This window comes from Anas platyrhynchos, chromosome 2 (assembly GCF_047663525.1).
Source record: "Anas platyrhynchos isolate ZD024472 breed Pekin duck chromosome 2, IASCAAS_PekinDuck_T2T, whole genome shotgun sequence".
NCBI lineage: Eukaryota > Metazoa > Chordata > Aves > Anseriformes > Anatidae > Anas > Anas platyrhynchos.
The window spans coordinates 68,300,790-68,322,132 of NC_092588.1; the positions used below are offsets into that span (position 1 = coordinate 68,300,790).

Genomic DNA, 21,343 nt, shown 5'->3' on the forward strand with positions numbered 1-21,343 from the left:
TGAGAGGTGTTGGGGTGTGAAGCAGCCTGCAGGGCTTGGCCCACTGTACACAGCTTCAGAAAAAGTAATGAATGCCAAGGGACTCTGAGGGACAGAAGAGACTCCAAGATGTTGTGATGGCTTAATTACCATGTCCTCACTGACTGAAGTAGGTAAAAATGCTGTAAGATTTCTTCGTATGCATTTTGCAGTTTAATTGTAGTCTTTAAGCTCTGAAAGGCCAAGGCACAATGGTTCCCAACATCGGACCCAGGGAACCACCAAAGCTGATGATCTGAGAACACAAAGCCATGTACTTACCATTAGTGCCATTCATGCTTCTCTGCCTTCATTGATGAACATGTTCCTGGCTCCCAAAAGTCAGCCTCAGACAGAGCTGCAAGCAGCACGCTGTATTTCATAACCCTGAGCTCCATTCCCATTATTGCTCCTTACGGCAGTTTTAAAGATGTGCTTTATTTAAATAAGCTTCTCTTCATTGAAATAACTGCAACAGATGTTTTATGTTCTGTTTGTTTAGCTATGTGGTAACACTGTGGAGAGAGATTAAATTAACTCCCCAAGCAGCATATTTCTAGGGTGAAGCTAAAGAAGACAGAGAAGCATATGTCCAAGGGAAAGTCAAGCATGCATTCAAGGGACGGATAGATTGGCAGCACTGCACGTACTGATTCTTTACATGGTTTCATTGCTTTCGGTGCAAAAGTGTGCATCACATCACCGAGATCGGCAGGGCGCTTACTGTGCTTTTTTAAGCTTCAGAGTTGTGATAACGGAAATGGATTAATTCTAAAGCTTATGGCTAATTTATCTTTGTTCTCCTGAACCATATTTCCCTATATTCCCCTAATGTTCCTGCATTTTTATGTATTAATAATCTTTGTCTACTGTACAGATTAACATATATCACAGTTAAAAGTGTTATTGAAGAAAGGGTATTGGGTCATGTCACATATTTCACTTCTTAACGCTCAGCAAGGCTAGAATGAAATTTCAGGGCCTTCATTAAAGCATAATAGTAATTTATTTGATGAAATGTAAAAGATTAAAAAAAAATCCTGTTAACAATTCGTTGAAGCTGGGTCATGGAAACTTCATCACATTGCATACACTTGGATAATCAAGGCTGCCCAGCAATCTTTCTTAAAAAAATAATAGTAATAAAAAGATATATTTTAAAGCTTTTTGTATACTGAGTAAATAAATCCAAACACTGTACAAATTCAGTAGTGAAATATCTGTCATGATTTTAGCCTTGCTTGTCATCATTAACAGAACGATAGATCCACCCACGAGTCACAAGCACCATGACAAACCGTGTTAAGTCAAGATGACAACTTTTCTCATCTAAATGAAAAAAGAAGTCAAGAAAATGTCACTGTTCCCAGACTGAAGTCTTCTGACAACACAAAGTTAATGACACCACAACAATCTTTCTCAACAGATGCCTTTAACTATAACTTTGATGTGAGAAACATGCTTTGAGCACGGCGTATTCTCCAAAGCATTAGTCATGAATAGGCATCTTGGGTCAGATTCACTTCTCTTCTTTCCAGGTCTGGATATACAGAGTTATTTTGGTTGTATCTCCATTTGAATGGTGAACCATTTTGAATTAATGGAGCAGGACACATTTAAGTATGAACTTTGGTAACTTGTGCACTGTAATGGTGTAGGATTTATTGTGTTGTATACAGCACGTTTTTGTGTGGAGTACCTTGTGTCCAACACAGGGGGAAAAAAAAAAAAGAAAAAAAAAAGTGAATGCTCTTTGAACTGCTTTTAGAAGAGCTAAACCAAGCAGCTGAGATAGCGAAATTAAAGGCATTTGGTAGCAAACTCAGAGATGTCAGAAGGCTGACATCAGATGGCTGATGATGTCAGAAGATGTGAGACAGAAGATGGGGCTGAGAAAGCATCAGCATTTTCTGATGATCCAGAAAATGCTTGCTACTATCCAATACAAAGAGAATTTATGTTTAAAAAACATAAAAGCCAACAGTTTAATGCTAGGTTGAATGTTTCCATCGATAGCTCAGGCAGGAAAAGCATGGTCTTACAGCTAGGGAAATGACTGGTTTAGAAATGATCGATGCTTCTGTTCCTGGACCTTTGGACTGAGCTGTCATTCTGCACATCGCTGAGTCTTAGCTCCCTGAGAGGAGGACAGTGTTGCTTGCATACCTGAGTCCTCTCAAATTGTAAGGTGTGTATTTTTAGAGCTCCAGGTTCCCCATTTTGCAGAAGAGGAGGTAAAGCACAGAGAGATTACTGCAGTATGTGTGAGGTTGTTCTGGAAGTTTGCAGGAGGGGTAGGATGTAACAGGTTTTGTGCTACCTTTTTGACCTTCTGTTCTTCTCCCAGTCTTGACCAGGCTTGTTCATCATTTGTCGTGGAAGAAATAGCTGGTTGTATCTATACCTGCTCAGTTATCCTTAGCACCATCTGTTGTTGCTTTTTCAAATCAACATAAAGAGTGTTCATATCCCTGCAGTGTGCTTCCATGGTTTCTGAGCTGTGCTAAGAGCATCCCCACGGTGTGCTTCCCTTGTTTCCTAGCTGTGCTATGAAACCCTGACAATCTGCATCTCTTCTCTGCAGGGCCACCCTCCCAGTGCACACATAGCTGCATCTCCTTCCGAGACATGTATAGATGCATGACTCCGTTCTCTGCACAGCCTTTTTGTTCTTTCACATAAATTCATTCATGCCAGCTTTTCATCAATTACTGTGTTTATGCCCATTCATTATTTAGTGGATGATAAAGAAATGGTATAATTCAGAAAAGCACAACACCAGGAAAACAAGTGGACGAGGTTTCCTTCAGCTAGCTGAAGAGGTGTCCTAGGCCGCTCTCCTCGCCTTGTAGGTGATGCTTGTAGGTGACGGTTCAGTCCAGACCCTGTATTACACTTGACTGCAGGCCTGTAATTAGCACTACTAGTGTAAGAGCACGAGTTTAAAAGTAAGCACATGGGCTGGCATTAACAGGATCAGGGCCTAAACAGAACAACTCTCCATGTGTGTGTGTTACTGGCATGTGCTCTGTGCCCTCTCTCAATGCCAATGTAATTATCTGCTTCCTTTACTGTTGTCTTTCAGCTGAAATAACAAGGCTGAAAAATCCTCAGTGTGTATGGGAATGCTGAAAGCTACAGTCAGTCGTTAATAATTTAGAGAGGTAATTTACCTCCAATTGATTTGTACCCTTAAAATATTGTATGTTTTTCACCACAGCTTTAAAATTTCTGTCTTTTGTTCTTCTCTTATGTCTGTGAATCGGGAAGGTGGAAAAGATGGCCAGCCTCCACAACATACATGTGCGCACAGGTTGCTTCTGTAACACAGGAGCCTGCCAGATGCATTTGGGTATAAGCGATGAGGACATCCAAAGGAACCTGCAGGTTAGTTTCTGAATGAGATTATGTGATACACTGACCATGGAAAATACCTAGATTCCGTGACCCGGAAAACATCTTCTGGCTATCAATTCTGGATTTCCTGGGGGATGGGAGGTTTGAAGGGGAGAGAAGAAAATCTGATCCTACCTATATCCAACAACAAAAACAAAAGCTAAATAGTAAAGAATAAAATAGGTGTTTCGTAAATGAAGGTGGGTTTAATTTGCTTTCCCTGATTTTTCAACTTAATTACCATGGTAAAGAAATAATTGAATCAATACGTTGAAATTAGGTCTTGAAACAAATTTGATGGACCCAAAGCAGAGTAGGTTGGTTTTATTTCATTGGAAAATATGAAAATGTGGCTTCTTGGTCTGATTTGGAATTACATGAAATCCAGCCTTCCTGCAGAATGGAAGTTCCCAGACAATTTGTCTCATGTTGTTCCTCAAGTATCTTTAATAGTACTTATTAATTATTACTTTGGGACATTACAGTTTAAAAGACATACACAAACTGGACAAGAAACAATAAATGAGAATACCCAGTGAATCTCTGACAGTGAAATAAATTTAGATGACTTCTACTTAGATTATTGGTGTGTTAGACTGGTAGAACGTGAACGTAAAGACTGCTTTCTAGATGACTAATATTTTCCATAAATCATTATTAAAAGATCTATAGAAGGATGTATTACAGTGAAGTGCGGGAGGCTTCACATCTGTGTATTTGTCAGATTTTGAAATTACAGTATATTAATACAGAACTATTCAAAACTTTATTAATGGTATTCCTCAAAAGAGAAAAAATATATATAATGGAAGTATGGGTATTATAGGTCCCTTATCATTTCACAGAGGCATTTAGATAACATTTGCAAGCACATTTATATGCAAGACTGATAGCACAAGATCTTAAACAGGGAGAGCTCTTTAGTACCTTCCATGGCAAAATGGTGGTTTCATTTACTATTGAAAGCTCCATGTCCATAGTTTACTCATGAATAGTCTGTTTAAGAGCAGGTGAGTGATGCTTGAATTTTCAAGAGGGTGCAGGTTCCCCAGGATAATTAGAGAAAGGAGAAAAGCTCTTCCCTTCTCTTAAAGCGCAAAATACCAAATGGCCAGGTACACTAATCTTGTTTCTTCTTACCAGAGGAAGATTTTGATAAGCCTCATATGGGTCTGTATCATGTTAATAAAGCTCGACATTTCAGCCAGGATGGGCTAAACACAAAAGCCAAAATTACAGTCATTTCATCTGCCATAAGTGGTATGATGAAGTAGTACAGTCAACCAGTTACTATTTTGAGACATTCTTGCCAGTCCTTTGGAAAGATTTGGATGAGTTATTGACAACATTACTTTGTAGGGGGAAGACATCTTTTTTCATATTACTGGCATATGTACTTTGTTTTTGCCTTTTCCCAGTGTGCTGACTGTGTTCTTCCTCCCCTGATGAAGATTTCCATGTTCAAAGTGCTTGTGAGGGAGGACCTTCTATCGTCAAGGGTCCCTGGAGAATTGTGGTTAGTTTTCTTAGGATGTTAGGTAGGAACTCATTTACTTATTTGCACAGCAGGAACCTCTCTCATCAGTCAATCAATCAATACTTGGCAGAAGTGTTCCACATATATTAACAGATGCAACCTAATTTTGTAAATGTTGCTTCTGCTCTATTGTCACGAATAAAAGCTATGTTCCAGTACATTACAATATTTGCTACTGCATTGCATGCTTTGACATAGTTTTTTTTTTTATTTCTCCTGGAAAAAGTGGGACCCGTGTTCACTGAACTGTGACATTTCTTGCTTTAAAAAGCCCTCATGTAAATAATCTATTCACACTTCCATTTTTATTTAACAGAAATGCATAAATAAATGAATTTCAGAAGGAAAAAAAAAAACAGCTGCTGCATTTAAAGGAATAAGGGTGCTGACTTAGAACTAAATCTCGTGTCCATTGGTGAGCTAATGTTAGGTAGGTGATCAAAGGGAGTTTCTGGCTTATCTCTCTGGAAGTGAGTGGCAGCACTCACTGACCTACTCAACTGAAGGAGAAACTTCTGCTCCACTCCACCTCCAGGGAGTTTTCTGGGGAGTGCTGTATGAAAGATACATCAAATATAAGGTTATTGGAGGTCAATATTAGGATATTTGAGGGACAATTTTTTCAACAAAGGTTTATCATGAGCTGAAACCTGTGTTTTTCAAATGAAGCAATGTTAGGGGGAAGGCTACTTCCATCTGTCCTGAAAGCAACATGTTGACTGGATCAGCAAGACAAATTTACTGGATATCACAATGATGAGGGAACTCACTTTGGATGTTCCAGTTTTATATTCAAGTCTCTGCTTTGCTAAATGTCCCAGACTAGTTCTTAGTAGTGTATCTGTCCACTTGGTTTTAAGACAAACCATGAGTAAGCGATTGATTGTATAAAACAGAACTGTTCTGACAGCAAATATCAAGAAGTCTAGTGGTTTGTTCACCTATCTAAATGTAATGTCCCAGTTTAAATCTCACTGAACTAATGAAGTTGAGACTGGAATATATCTGGAGACTGCCCTTGCTAACAGGACATTCCGGCATGTGCAAACTTCTTCTGATTCTTAACATAAGTTTTTGAAAAGTCTCTCTTGCCTAAAGGTAGAATAAGGCAAGCATCTCAAAACAATCTTCTTCCCAGCTTGAGAAGGTAATAAGACAATTGGGATTTTTTTTTTCTCTATTCTCTCTTTGTATTCATGGGTTAACTGTGTATTTCTGAAAACAGTTTTTTGGTTAGAATTAACAGACTAGTGAATAACTATGTAAAGTAAGAAGGTCTGTCATAGTAGCTCTGTTTGTCTTCCTATTTCAAACTAGGCTGGCCATGTCTGTGGAGATGATATAGACATAATTGATGGACGTCCCACTGGTTCTGTGAGAATATCCTTTGGCTATATGTCTTCCTTTGAAGATGCACAGACTTTCTTGAAATTCATCGTAGCCACCAGGTTCTCCAATTCGGACACTGAGATTCCCTTCCAGTCCTCTGTTACAAAGCTGACGACAGAGCCTGTCCCAGATGATGGCACTTACTTTAAGAATGCAGATAAATTGTCTCCAAGAACGCACATCTCGGACAGAGAACTTGGGAATAATTCATCTGTGACAGTGAAGACTGTTGGCTGGCAGCCAGCGGAGTCTGAGTCGGAAAGCATAAGGGCAACTATTTCTGAGACTGCAGTGCCAACATGCAGAGGAGATGGCAACCCCATTACTGTCACCAACATTTTCCTTTACCCAATCAAATCCTGCTCTGCATTTGAGGTATATGTTTTAATATATTTTTAAATATTCATACCACAGAATCACAGAATCACAGAATTTCTAGGTTGGAAGAGACCTCAAGATAATCGAGTCCAACCTCTAACCTAACACTAACAGTCCCCACTAAACCATATCCCTAAGCTCTACATCTAAACGTCTTTTGAAGACTTCCAGGGATGGTGACTTCACCACCTCCCTGGGCAGCCCGTTCCAGTGCCTAACAACCCTTTCAGTAAAGAAGCTCTTCCTAACATCTAACCTAAACCAACCTTGTGGTTTTTTTCATTGCCCCTGTTGAACATGTCAACCAGGAATAATATGTATATGAGATACTAGGAAATAGTATATGGATAACCATTTTTTCGTTTTCTCCAATTCCTAGGATCAAGTCTTACATGATAAGGCACTTTCAAAGTTTTTCAATTAGACTGAAGTTACAGGAATGAGATGCATCTTCAGCTCTCCCCTCCCCCCCCCCAACAGACAAATCTGCACATAATATGCAGTCTTAGAAAAAAAAAAAGAAAAAAAAAAACAGTTGGATTTGCAAAACTTGACTAAAATATAATCAAGTAATTAGTATGCTTTCACAGAATGACATGTGATGGACTTGAAGGCATTGATGGGTAGGCAGCAATTGAGAAATAACTTGATTAACATGTTATAATTGAGAGGAGGCTGATTTACATTACAAAGAAATGTTATCATTAAAAATACATTTGCAACAGAAATATGACATTTAAGTGTTGCTGCGCTATTTGAAAGTTCACTCTTTGAAGATTTTAATTGCTTTTTTGCCAAGTTAATAATATCGTCACCTTAGCTGTGACTTTTTTTTTTTTAATAATGCATGATGAAATAGGTGTATGGCCCACACATGACCTAGAATGTGACTCTGCTTAGTACCATACTGGGAAGTGATTTAATGAATGTCAATAACAGTATAACTTTCCCTATGAAAACTTGCTGGTCTAGGTCACTGTCTCACATCTGAATGAAAATTGGGGTCAAATCCAGTGACAAATCACCTGCATTTAAAATATTGCTTCTCAGGTGATTTGGTTGTGATTTTTTTTTTTTTCTTAATGCAAAAAGAATCTGGGGAATTGAAGCAAAGGGTATTATGGCATGTTCAACAAAACAACTACATTTTAAAACTTGGTTTTGCTCATAATGTTTCTAATTCAGAGGCACAATCTCAAGCATTACATGAGATCTGAACAATTTTCCACCCCTTACTAACCTCCCACTAAATCAAACTGTTTAGAAAATCAAAGTAATCCCACATTTCTTGTGAGAATATTTTAACCTCTGTTTAAGTGTTGCAGGTATTATAGTTTTATTACAGAAGCTCTCTACAGAAGCTGCTGAAATATGTTCTAGCAGTATTCAGGTCCCTTTGGGGTTAAATTCTATTTTAACATGCAGGCCAATGTTACGAGATACACACCACAACATTCAGTGCTAGGAAGGCTTTGAAATGATTGTACCCAGGAGCAGGTAAGACATACCTCAGCATGAAAGACAGCTTATGTTTTCCCACAAACTAAGCTAGTTTTCCTCTCTTCAAGCTCTGTGAGGAAACTACCCTAGTTGATAAATGCATATAAATCTGGCACTCCCTGGCAGACAGAACTGGAGTTTTATATGGAGGGGGAAATCCCCGTTCTTCATGCATACTTCTTGTCCCAGTTAGTGGACCCACAGTGAAAGTAGAGTTCGTCTTACTTGATCTTACCCCTCTGAAGGTAATTATTCTTTAAGCAGTGAGAGGTAGATACCTCCTAATTCATCTTATCATAAGATAGGCATCTGTAGTAGGAAAATGAATTGTTGCTGGATATTTCTGTCTCTTTCCATTTACTACAGGAGGAATAGGTTGGATAAAACAGAAGGAATGGGCTCTCATGGTCTTCAGTTAGAAGCCAAGAATTAGAATTCAGTATAATGGCTTTAATACAAAATACCTTTTAAATGCTTTGTACTTGTTGGAAAGATAGGAAAAATATTTTCCTTATTAAAATTTTATCTCCATTTTTATCAGATAGAAGGTAGCTCTAAGCTAGTTGATGTGAAACATTGAAAGTGGCTGCAGTAAATTCACTCATCCTGTACTTGGATTCTTGAGATCAGAATCTCATAGATTTCTGAGTTCAAGTGCAGGCCTCCAGCTCATATGGTAGGTCAGACCTTATGCATGTGTAGCAAATGGGCTTTATTGGGAAGTAGATGATCACTTGCATTTGCCTAAAATAAAATGTGGAGTGGAAGACTCCACCTAATTGTGTGTGCAGGACTTCGTCCATCTGCCAGAGAAGTCTACCCATTGACTTGGTGGCTGCAGGGCAGATGACTTGATTAGTGGCAGGAGGACAGTCTTGATGAGAACATGAGTACAAGCTCACAGCTGTTTGATCTCCACTTTAGAGTCAAATAATCTCCTCTTTACCTAAACTCTGACTTCTCTAGTCTATTCTAAGTGTTTTAGGGCAGGAGGTACTTGACTTCCCAAGAAAATGAGAGTGATGAGCATGCTTTGGCAGGTGGGATTATGAAGCATTAAGGTCTTCAGCTTACTGCAGGTTGGTTAGCTCCTGCAGCACGTATGTTTCATCAAGTGCTCCTGGCCACAGGACTGTCTGTTCAGTGATGTTACATGGATTCCCTACATATGGCTCAGGAAGTAGAGGGCAGAATATTCTAGCTGAATGTCTTAAATGTGCTTAAATTGTCCCTACAATTATTTTATTAAACAGGGAGAAGCAGAAAAGAGGAGTAGCCTGTGTCCCTGACCACATTTTTCTTCTTTTCCAGCATAAAAACATGTTTTAAACATGCATTTTTAAACATGAACATCTCTTATGTCAATGAATTTTGCATAATTACTTAGTGCAGTGTGCCCAGTGAAAGAGGTTAGGACTTTAAACATTAATAACTTTATTATTCTTGCAGTAGATTTCAGAGGATAAAAATTGCAGCTCAACACAGAAGACAAATTAGCTTTTAATTCAAAATACAATGCAAATTCTTAGTGATCAGTAGTTAAATTATGTGTAAGACCACTAACATTTTTAAACTTGCATAATTTAAAAGCTGTTCAGTGATTGCTTTAATGTGTTTGAAAATTGTGTTAGCCTACATGATGACATTACAGCAAATTAAGGAAAAATACAGCCCAAAGTATTTCAAAGAAAAATCTTAAAAAGAAAAAAAAAACAAAACCATGTTTTTGCAATGGGTGTTCTTACATTAAAAGAAGAAAAAATGCTAAAGAAGGTAGAACACCGTGTACTGGTTGTGCTCGGTGCAGTGGTCCTTGCTGGTGACAGGTAGGGAAGACCTTATGTTGGATGATTAGCCTACCCGCCCTGCTGGCCTGCTGGGAAAGAAGGTGTATGTTAGCATCTATCAGTAAAATCATGGTGTCCCTGCTTTCTGTCTTTCTGTCTAACTCGTCTCAAGTAGAGATGGTCAGACAACCTTAAGGAATCAGTGCAATACAGTATTGCTCACTGTGATGGAAGCTACCCTGTTTTATTTTACTTTGCAGTAAGCTTCACTGGCTGCTTTGCTTCACTATTTTAGTTGCCTGAATGTAGATATTTAGTGCTGTTTGAGTGCCCTGCCTTACCGCCTGCTGCTGGTCCACCAGGATGCAGATCTTTGCAGCCTGTGTCATATCTGCTGGCCCGGGGCAGACATCTCAGATGTAATCCAAGGGAGCCAAATCGAATCACTCTTCTCATGTCTCAGATGAAAGCAGAGCAGGCAGGCTCTGAACTGCTCTAAGTTGCTTGCAGTCCTTGAACAATCCCTTCAGCCTCTTTCAAACACCGGTGGGAGAGGGTCCGCACAGGTCGCCAGCTTAAATGCTAATGAGAATAGAAATTTTTATTTTCTTCTGCACTTACCTCCAGTATTAGCAGCAAAACAGCTCTGATTATTTCATGATCAACTGTGACTCTCTGTCCAAAGCAGGGTACACAGTTATTTGGTTGTTGCAACTTTATTTATTGGAGCAAACGTGCAGTGCAGTAAGTTGAAATGTGGGGAGAAAGTAGGGCACTAGACTGTGTACTAGGGATATCCATGAGAGAAAAGGAACTTACTGCTGGGCACATTTAGGTATTATTCTTTTTACAACAGTAGACAGAGGAAGGGGGAAAATGGACTCAACTCCTATAGTTGTGTGCTGAATCTCAGAGGGGAGCTTGGAGTTACTTGCCAGTATTTTGGACCTACCAGAGGTATTTTAAATGGAAGGTGCTGATTATTTCCAAATTAGCTGAGCTTTCCCCATCGTGCCTATGAACATGTAAGAATTATCCAAAGCTCTGATTAAAGAAGAAAGTTTTGTTTTGCTCATAAAAACTGTAGTCTTCAGTGAAGGGTAAGCACACACCTAACCTGTCTCCTGAATAAAACTGCTATCCTACAGTGGAAGCAAAGCAATTGAATGTTGTTATTGGGAGCCAGAAATCACTGTATTTAGGCTCTTTCTGTGTTTTTCCGATCTTTTTGTTTATTCTGTTTGTTGTGTCTTGCAAATCCTGTAATGATCTGTTGGATCCATGGGAGGACATATTACTGATCAGTGATCTTCTGTTTTGGAAAGGAGATTTGTTACCAGGAAATTCTTGCAGCTCTTAGATGATCACCAGCTGTTCAAAATGCATATTGAAATCTAATTATACAGGATAACCAAACAACAGTGGCATCTCTGAAGGATAATTTCCAGCAAGGACAAAAGTCTGCACTCCAGCTGATATTGCAGTCTTTGGCCTATGAGTATTCTCCTAAAAGACAGAGCAGAGGTTCACATCCTTTATGTGCTAATGGTTTGAGGAGCTTGGACAACACGTTCTCAGATGACACTATCAGACCTAAGGATTCCAATTTTGACTGACATTTTTTTTCCACACTCACTTCGAAAACGACCAAAAAGTACTATAAAATAAGTAGGTAGATAAAATACATATCTACTCTACTTTTTTTCCATTATTTTCTGTTTGTTATATAGTTGATAGCTCACATAGTTGATAGTGGCCAAAATATTTAGAGGGACTAGTTCAGCTGTAATGCTTTCAGTGTCCACTTTCAGGACATTTTGAGTGCCTGCCCTCAGCTTCCTCTAGTCGGGCCCTAGGTGTCAATCTGTTGCTGAGGGATCTTCCAAAGCCTGGAAAAGTTTATAAGAATGGGATTTTGTGGGTTCTGTGGGGTTTTGGACAGAGCTAAACAAAATTGTGATTTTTAATTAATCCAATCACTGTTTCAAGCCATGCTTTCTTCAGAGTATCAGGCTGTGCCTGACATACCTTTCTCTCAACACCTTTTGCTAAAGCTTTTTGCCAGTTAATTCATGTGAGCTGTGCTAAGCTTCTCTAGAAGAATTCAACAAAGTTCACCTGTGGTGAACTTTTCTCCATATTCAGCTACAATTGGAAAACATATGTGAGTTGAAACAGTGTGTTTAAATGCCCAGCTTTATGTTAAAATAATGGTATTAATATTTTAATGTTCTGAAGGAGAAAGCAGTTATTAATATCACCCAAAGGCATTACTAAAATTGTTCCCTTTTTTGATTTCAAAATTACCATCTGTGTAGCATCAGTAACATCTGTTCTTTTCACCAGAAAAATGCCCATGAAGGCAAGGACAATATGCCTGTATAGGCTATTGGAAATAAAGAGCATTATAGAAGCAGTGGAAGGACAGATAGCAAAGACAACCACGTGTTTTGTTGCAAGGGGATTTGGAAAAACTGTTATGCACTTGCTAAACGAGAAATCTCAGCAGTGGATGTTTTCTCAGATAGATTCATTGATAAAGAGGTTTTAGTTTTATGAAAAATGTGGAAGTTTATTCAGAATTCTGAATTTCACATTTTCCTTGCTTTCTGTTTGTTTGGTTTTGCCCTAATTCATAAAACTCACATGCAAGCTTCATGTTTTGTGAATTAAATGAAAATTGTTAAGGGGAGTGGTCCTAAAAATGGCTGAGTATAAAACAGAAAACAACTTTCAGAGTGTTTCAGTAATTGTTTGCTGTATTCTCATGGCTCTGTTAAACCAAAGTGTATGATAATATGCAACAAATTATAGTAACTCAATTCTATTCTGTCAGTTGCTTCCAGTGAGATCTTTATCTTTGACTTTCAATTAAGGTTTCTGTTATAACAGCTGACAGTGGCTTCCACAAGCTTTCCTGATTTCAAGGAAATTCATTAGTGGTTTCTCTTCCCTCTCTTTTCCTTTCAGCATGAATGCATCATGCAGCCAACATTTTCTAAACCTTTGCATCCCCTCCTGCTGCTTTTCCAGGTTACAGAATGGCCGGTAGGAAACCAGGGCTTGCTGTATGACCGTAACTGGATGGTTGTAAATCAGAATGGAGTTTGCTTGACTCAGAAACAGGAGCCAAGGCTATGTCTTGTAAATCCCTCAATTGATCTGAAGCAAAAGATTATGGTCATTCAGGCAGAAGGTAAGTAAACAACATCCTTTTTCCCCCTTCGTTACTGGTGTCAAACTTACACACAGAGACTACCTATACGCAGGAACCAAAGTACTGAATGCTGTATATGCGTGCTCACTCAAGGGACAAATTCTGCTACCAAATGTAGGCAAAAAGAAAGCCGAGGCTGTAATAGCCCTGGGTAGTTTCTAGTGTTTTGTTGGGACAAGCAGAAAGTAGATAGCGACTCCATATGTGCTCCATAAAGTGGATACTCCAGAAAGGAACTGTGAATTGATAAAAGTGGAAATTTACTGACTAATCTGTCCCTCCACATCATAAAAGGGAGTCCGTCAGCCTGAAGGGACTGTTACTGCTGTGAAAATGAAGGAATAGGAGTCTAACATCAAACACCCTGGCCAAAGACCTTCCCATTTTATAGCTGTCCCCCTTCCAGCAGCTGTGTGACTAGAGGGGTAGAGTCTTCAGTGGGAATTAATATGAATTAAGATAAGGACCAAACTTTATTTATTTAGCTCAGTTAAATACTTGCACAAGGAAGAAAAAAAGCACGATGCTTGGGCTTCTTTGGATTCATCAAAACACTTTTTAGTCTCTGCTGAGGGGAGAAAAAAAAAAGAGAGAGAAAACCGTATGGAAAGCATTATGGAAAGCCCTTTGCTACTTGGGGGTAGGAATTATTTATTTTCCTAACAGTGCTGTTAGCACTAAACGGTGGAATAGGTTTGTATTCCACAAAAGTCATTACTAATGCCAAGTTTGCATGTGGCTGAATGGCATTTATCACTTCCCTGCGGTCTAACATTTACTCACCCTGTATGTCTTAACCGTCAATAATACATGTGCTCACATTTTCCACAGCTAGAGCAAAACAAGGGAAGTTATATTCCAATTTTTCACCCCTAATTAGAACTCCATATGGGTGCTTCTGTAACTACAGCTGCTTTTCTGTTTATACAGTACAGTTGTTGTCCCCTTCAACTGTCTGAATACCCACTATAAAATCAAGTCTGACCAGTTGATTTCTTTTGTCTGTCAGGTTGGCCAAATGTACATTTGGGTACTTCCACTAGTCTTTTGAATACTTTGTGCATGTTTCAAATCCCAAGCACAATCTTGTCTACTCCTAGGAATTCCAGTCTGGGTCACTGTCCCAAAGCCTGCTATTTTCTGCTCTTCCCTCTATATTATTTTTTGAAAAGGTATTGTCAATTCATTTCAATTTGATGTGGAGCACATTGCACATTTGTGTAGTACAGTTGCATATGCAACCTTCTCTGACAACTTGTAAATTACCAACTGTTTCAGAAATAATAATTTCTAGAAATTCGCTTCCTTTCCATCTCACTTTTTTTTCTGCCAGTACCTCCTGCTTGTCGATACAATGTGGAGTCTTGTCCAAACCTTCTCTATTTATCCTTCACATTTTCAGAAGTTCAGCTCTGCTGGACCTTTAGATTTTTTCATTCCACTCTTGATTTTTTTGGGGGGGTTTTGTTTTGTTTTCTTTTTTCCTTACTAGCATCACATTCTGTAAACAAACACATTATCTCTAGACAAACATGGGTTGGACCTGGTGCTTAGGGACGTGGTTTAGTGGATGACATTGGTAGTAGGGTGATGGTTGGACCGGATGGTCATGGAGTTCCCTTCCTACCTTAATGATTCTGTGATCTATTGGTATATTTTATTCTGTGTATGATGACTCCAGATAACTGTAAGCCTAGCACATACGGTGGTCTGGGCCCTCTTTTTAGAGTAGTTCTGCTATTTTTTACTCCAGTAGTGTACTTACAACCTCTAGTTTTTTGTTGTTGTTTTATTTTGTTTTGTTTTTAAGCTTAGTAGTGAGATAATGTCTCTCATTTACTTGGAGAGACTATTCCAGAGGTTACTGCTCATAAGGTAGCACAGTGATGGGCACACATGAAAAGGCAGGGTAATACCGAGCAGATACATCTGTAGAAAGTTGTTGCAATATTGATTCTGTTCTCTTTCCACTCTCCTGCAGTCTAAACTCATGACTTGTTTGTATATATATCAAATTTTTATTATTTTCTTTTATCCCTTCAGATACAGGGGTCATTGCTATATCTCCCACTCAAATCATTTCATGCTAGGCATTGCATCGCAGATGCTCCTGGGCAACCTGCTCTGGGTGTCCCTGCTCGAGCAGGGGGTTGGACCAGATGACCTCCAGAGGTCCCTGCCAACCTCAGCCAGTCCGCGATGCTGTGACATTTAATTTAATTAGTTGACTCCTTCCTTGAAAGTCTCATGTTAATCACTGCTGGCTGTTCACAAGTCTCCCCAGCCTGTCGGTAGTGTGTTGCTGATGGAGCACGAGAGGCCGAATGCTGAGCACGTAGCTGGAGCAGCGATGGTTGGGGTGAGGAGCAGGAGCCCCCCTTTGAGCCAGGATGGCTGTACTGTGTCTCAGAGAGCCTTCCCTGGCTAAAAGTACCTCAGATTTGTAGCACTTAGCCTGCTGACTACAGCCACCTCCAGGTCTCTTCCAGCTTTATTGCTTTGTGAGTTTCTCCCAGGGGATTGCTACCACCCCGACCTGCCTTTCCTCAGCTGTAGCAGTATGCATCTTTCCAAGAGGAGCTTTGATTCCTCCAGCTCCTCCTCTTCTCCCCCTGCCTGCACAGTCCCTATGCAGGGTTTCCTTTTTTTTAATTTTTTTAATTTTCACGTATGTGACTCCACTGCGGTTGTAACCGTGCGTAGATGTTATTGTCCTTGTCTTCATTACATACTTCATTGCATTAATGAGGCAAAAGGTTACGAAGGTGTTGGTATGTAGAAAACACTCGGATCCCTAATTCTAATTTCTCTGCCATTTCCTTTCTTTCAGTCCCGTTTCTCTGACCAAACAGAGCCACATTTTTACTATTTCCAGCCTGCTGGGGGGGCACCAGGGTGAGGGCATGGTGATGGGGACACTTCTGGCGGTGAGGAGGTGGTGAAGAAAAAAAAAGGGAGGCAGAAACTTCGAGCTGCACCTTCACTGCACCTCTTGCTCTGCTGAATGTGAAAACCCATCTGCTTCCAGCTGACCAGGTGGCAGCTACAGCCAAGTTACCTGCCTTCTTTCTGCTCTGAGACTTAAACTACTCTGCTTTCCCTACCAGTTTCTCTGCTATCATCTGTGCTTTTGTCATTGCGAGAGCAAACTGTGGTGATGATCTCCTTCTAAGGCGTGTTTTGCTATCTGGAGGTGTCTCTCCAACAGAGAGAGCCTAAGGCAACTGTGCTCCTGGATTAGGTTCCTCTGGTAAGTGCCCAAAGCCAACTCACCCTAGCTGAAGTATGTACCCTTCTGAAGAACACCTTGCTGTTATTACTGTTAGATTATGGCAAAGAATTCCTCTGTTCGGCTTCTAAAACACAATGAATCTGTCCCCCTCCAGGCATGCGCATTCCTCTCCCTCTAGAAATTTTCGTTAGTGGAAAAATTTGTTTATAGCTATTTTATTTCAATATGGTTTAATATTCCCTGTCCTCTCTGTCCAACAAAATAAATGTGTCGGTGTGATTTAGTGCGACAGTAACTGCTTTAATACCTTTTTGCTGAATCCTGCCCGTGCTGAGACACTACATCAGGTGCTTTCTTCAGCCCCTGTGTGTAGGGTATCTCTGCAGCCTGTCTAACAACCAGCCTTGGATGGATAGACTCACTGTCTGACAAACCTAGCGGCATGGTCCTGCTGTTGGGTAGCAAGGACAGTCGCACTGGGATTCTAGACAAGGCCAAAACTTTTCAAAGGCTTAGGTAAGGTCTGGCATGCCTGCAAAATTAATTGGCCTGCACCAGGCATTCACCTGGCACCTGACAAAGGGGATAAGTAACAGCAGAGGAAGAGGAAGGGCCTGTGTTTGTTTTGCCATTGGCTGTGCCTTACTTTGGTAGAGGGAAGGAGTTTTTAATTTTGAGAAACTGCATTTCTGGATTTTGACAATTATTTTCATAGGCTATGTAGTTAGCAGGCATTTCCTATTCTTTTTGACGCAAAGAATACACCAAATCCTGGCCAGCACAGGACCCACTTCAAGAAAACTGGTATCATTTTAAATAAACTCCCATGCAGAAAAATAACTTCTTTTATCTTGACAGCTTGCCTCCACTGAAGTAGTTAATAGTTAAACTCACAGGAGCTTAGAGAAAGAGTCTTTATTTCAAAAAGATGTATTGCTTGAATGAGAATCAAGGAAAATCTTGTTGTCCTGCTCCATCAAATATGTGGGGACATAGATAGCACTGCACTAGTTCCTGAACCACACAAAAGTAAGCCAAATAGAATTTGCATGAGAATACATTTCTGTACAAGACTAATTTCTCTTTTTACATTTTAGCTAACACTCAGCATTATTCTGGCAAGTTGTGACTTAGTTTGCCACTGCAGAGTGAGAAATTTTAAGTGTTGTGAAGGCCCTTTAAAATATTGGAGTAGAAAGATGCTTGCAAAACTGAGCAACTAATTACACTTTATGGAGTTTATTCTGCCTTCAAATGGTCATGTGTTACTGCCAATAAAAATAATGGGAATTATGTGCATACACTGATGAAAGAATGTACATGAATAGTTTATATTTCAGTCTATTGAAATGACAGACCTCTAATTTTTCTCTTTGACTGAAAATAGGAGCTATAAAGACAGGAATAATTTTATATATATATTAATACTGCGAGCACATCTGTGAATTTTATTATCAAGCAAATGACCATGGAGAATGCCAGCTCTTACATTTTAGTAACTGGCAACATTCTGCTTTATTTTTTTGCCTTAAGATAGAATAAAATTGTAATTAACAATGTTTAACTGACCTAAACATCACTGTAAAATGTATATTGTTCAATAAAAATGTGATACACTTGCTGGTGTATGAAAGCAGGGCTTTTTAAAGCCTCGAGACTATTTAAAGGAATTTTGTGCATATGCCTTGTTTAGAAATTATTTTTTACAAAAAAAAAGTGACAGCTAAGGGCACATATAGTACAAAAACTTTCAAAATTTGCTCTTCCAGAAGGAATGATGCTAATGTTCAAATGCTTCAAAGTACAAGAGCATTTGTTCTGGTCTGTAAGATGACAAAATTGGCTTCTTTTTTCAGGTTGTTGCAAGCACCTTCAATGCATTTATTACTTGTATGTTTTACTTTTGCTAAATTAACCCAACTTTTCCTCTGTTTTCGCTTCTGAAGTATACTAACATCACCGGCTAAATAAAGAATGGAAGCCTTTCTGTAGTGAAAACTTGCATGGACCAGAGCTGGTAGTGGGCTATCGCAACTCTGAATTACCTTTCATTCCTTTTCCAACAATAAAAAAATTATTTGATTTTACCATACCACAGAGCTAGTAGAGTTTAGTTCTTGTTTGTAGGACAAGCAAGAAGCAGGAAATAATGAATGAAATAAATATGTGCTGATATAAAACTGGAGTAGGGGAGATCAGAGTCTTTGTTGGTTTATGTTGCAGTATAATGAAAGAGTTGTATTCATTGCAGCCACACAACCACACTTTGTTCATCATTTAAGATTATTGCTTTCAATTAACAAAAAGCAATACTGTCCAGCTTTTATTTTTCCTTCTAATAAACCACGGCAGGCTTTCCATCCCTTTGGCTCATTCTCTTAAAGATATGAAAATCATGGAAGAAACTAATAACATAGATCATTGTCAGCGATTCATCATCTGGTTTAAACTTAGAGATAGATACATGAAAACAAAATAGTTCCTCTATTTGTGGTTTCTATACATTTTATATTTACTTAAATTATTATAATTTTATGACACATTATATTTCTTTTCGTGAACAGTCTGTGTGAAATTTTTCTCTTCCATGCCCTCGTCTTTCTGTTCAGTCCATCCCACCACTCCAAAAGGAAAACACAACAGTAATTATCTCATCTCCCAGTTTGCTAGAAGGAGCACAACAGCAATAAACTCATCCTTTTAGCAGAAATCATGGTTGAGGCAGTAGTTCTGTGCCAGTTCCATTGCCTGAGATACACGGAGAATTAATTCACTCAAAGCTGAAATTGTACATGTATATTCCTCAATGTGGCTTGGTTACCAAGGTCATCTGCAGCCTTTGCTTTTTGCATTGTCATTTGGAGCCACCTGCAGGCAGAGAATATAATTCTAGCAAAGAGGAAGGGGATTTTTGTCACACAATGTTTGGGTGGCGGCTGTGATTATGAACAAGTGCAAAAAATAGGCATTTTAATCATAATTCTGTGATTCTGCATAAATGTTGATTTTTAACTTTGTTTGCTGTCTGACCATCTAGGCATGGACACAATATCTGTATCGCTAGAAGAAAATACTGGAAAAGAGGCTGTGATCTGTGAGAGTAAAGTCTGTTCGCACAGGTGAGTGAGAGCAGAGGGGAATCCGAGCTCAAGATCGCCGCAGTGACACTCAGGACATGATCAGATAGACACTCAGGAGCAAACTACTTCAAAAAGAAGAGAGGGAAGGTGGAAATCAATAAATGTTCAATGATTCAGGGGGCCAGGAGAAGAAAGATTTAGGTAGGTAATTTGGCATGTGCAGCATGTCTGATAAAAAACAACAAAATAATTATAAAAATAAAAAAGGGGGGTGAGAGGGGGCACTACAAGAGACTGTGATGACTTGACACTAACTAGAATAAGAGAGATCTTTGTTTTACTTGCTCCAAGGCTGCAAAAAGGGAAAGGTGTCCCCAGTTGCTTCCAAATGCCAAGCAGAGGCTTCATCAAGACTCTAGAAATTCAGTTCATTCATTTGCTAGTAATGATGCTGTCAACTTTGCCCGTTTCACGCTGCACTGATTCACATTTGCTAGAACCCACTGAAGTTATAAACGGCTTTCTATATTTACAACCCTTTTTAATTTGTTTTGACCACCCATGTTGATCAGTGTCCCTTTAACAAGCTTGGGAAGATTGGAGGTGACTATGTGAAATAACATTAACTCTAAATCAAAAGACACAGCACTTCAGTGAAATATAACATTATGAATAAATTAATTTCCTATCAGTGAACTTAAGTGTTTATCCATCATATTTTCTAAGTACTTCCCAGTCTTATTAATTTTTCTGAGTGGCAGTGTATCAAGTGCCTTCCTAAAGTACATTTGCATTATCTACTACATTTCTTTTCACCGGGTGCCACGGTAAGTCCAACTAAAAGAGACAGATTTATTTATTCTTTTAACCAATTCTTTGTAATGCTTTACATTTGCTTCTCTGAGGGTAATATGAACAAACCAGCAGAACTCCTGGCCATTTTCCCCATGGAGCCATGGAGGAAATGATCTTCTCCTTCTTTTCTACTAGCTATTCAGATGATAAAGGGGATCTTTTCCTCAGAAGTCTATTTTCCTCAGGTAGTGGAATTCACCCAAGAGTCATTTGTTTCAACCATCTGTCCCACTTCCCTCAGTGTTGACTCATCTTTAGCCTCCCCATGGTTAGCCCATCTATTACAGGCCCTGCTCTGAAATAGCCTAGGTTCTCTTTCTCTCCATGTGTATATAATTTGTTGCCAAATTTGGGGCCAAGAAATGAGAAATAGGAACAGAACAGTGCTTTGCAGTAGCACAGACAGGAGGTGATTTGTGGTCCAGAGTCTCTTCTCTAAAGTGTCTGAGGTGAGCAGAGGGCCCAAAACCTTATAGGCTTTTATTCAAAAGGAAGCGCTACTGAAGGTATTCTGCACATATTAATTCTGCCTCCGATTTCACCAGTTCTGCTGGTGTAAGTGGTTACTCTGAATTTACGCGGAGGTAGCACATGACGTAAAATCTGCAAGCAGTCACGAGAGGGAGTTTAACTTGACAGCAGCCACAAAAGTTTAGCGAGGCCCCGTTTCCCTTGTGAGGCAGTTCAGCAGTGGTAGTATTCATCTCAGCAGGGGCTGTCCATCAGCAGGTGCTGCTCACCTTGGTGAGACAAGGCTTTTTAGGATAACTTCTAACACTGGTCAGATGAAAGTAGAAGCTAGCATTAATATTATTGATGTTATAGAAAGCCCTAAATGCTCAGGGTTGGTGCTCTGCTGAAATACGCAGGGACACAGCCTGCTCTTTGACAAGCCACAATATCAAAGGGTCAAGGGAACAACATCAGTGGTAGAATAAGACAAAGGAATAGCTA

General features: G+C 39.4%; 1 protein-coding gene across 7 annotated transcripts in view; it reads left to right on the forward strand.

Moving 5' to 3' along the window:
- Positions 1-21,343, forward strand: part of MOCOS (molybdenum cofactor sulfurase) — a 227,619-nt gene that overhangs the window by 185,541 nt on the left and 20,735 nt on the right. For 6 of the 7 annotated variants that reach the window (XM_038174385.2, XM_072034892.1, XM_027451806.3 and 3 more), the window contains 4 exons: positions 3,289-3,405; positions 6,269-6,715; positions 13,039-13,201; positions 19,492-19,573. In XM_038174385.2, the coding sequence (XP_038030313.1) occupies positions 3,289-3,405; positions 6,269-6,715; positions 13,039-13,201; positions 19,492-19,573 (809 nt within the window). The remainder of the gene's footprint in view (positions 1-3,288; positions 3,406-6,268; positions 6,716-13,038; positions 13,202-19,491; positions 19,574-21,343) is intronic. The other variant, XM_038174387.2, reaches the window with a different exon arrangement.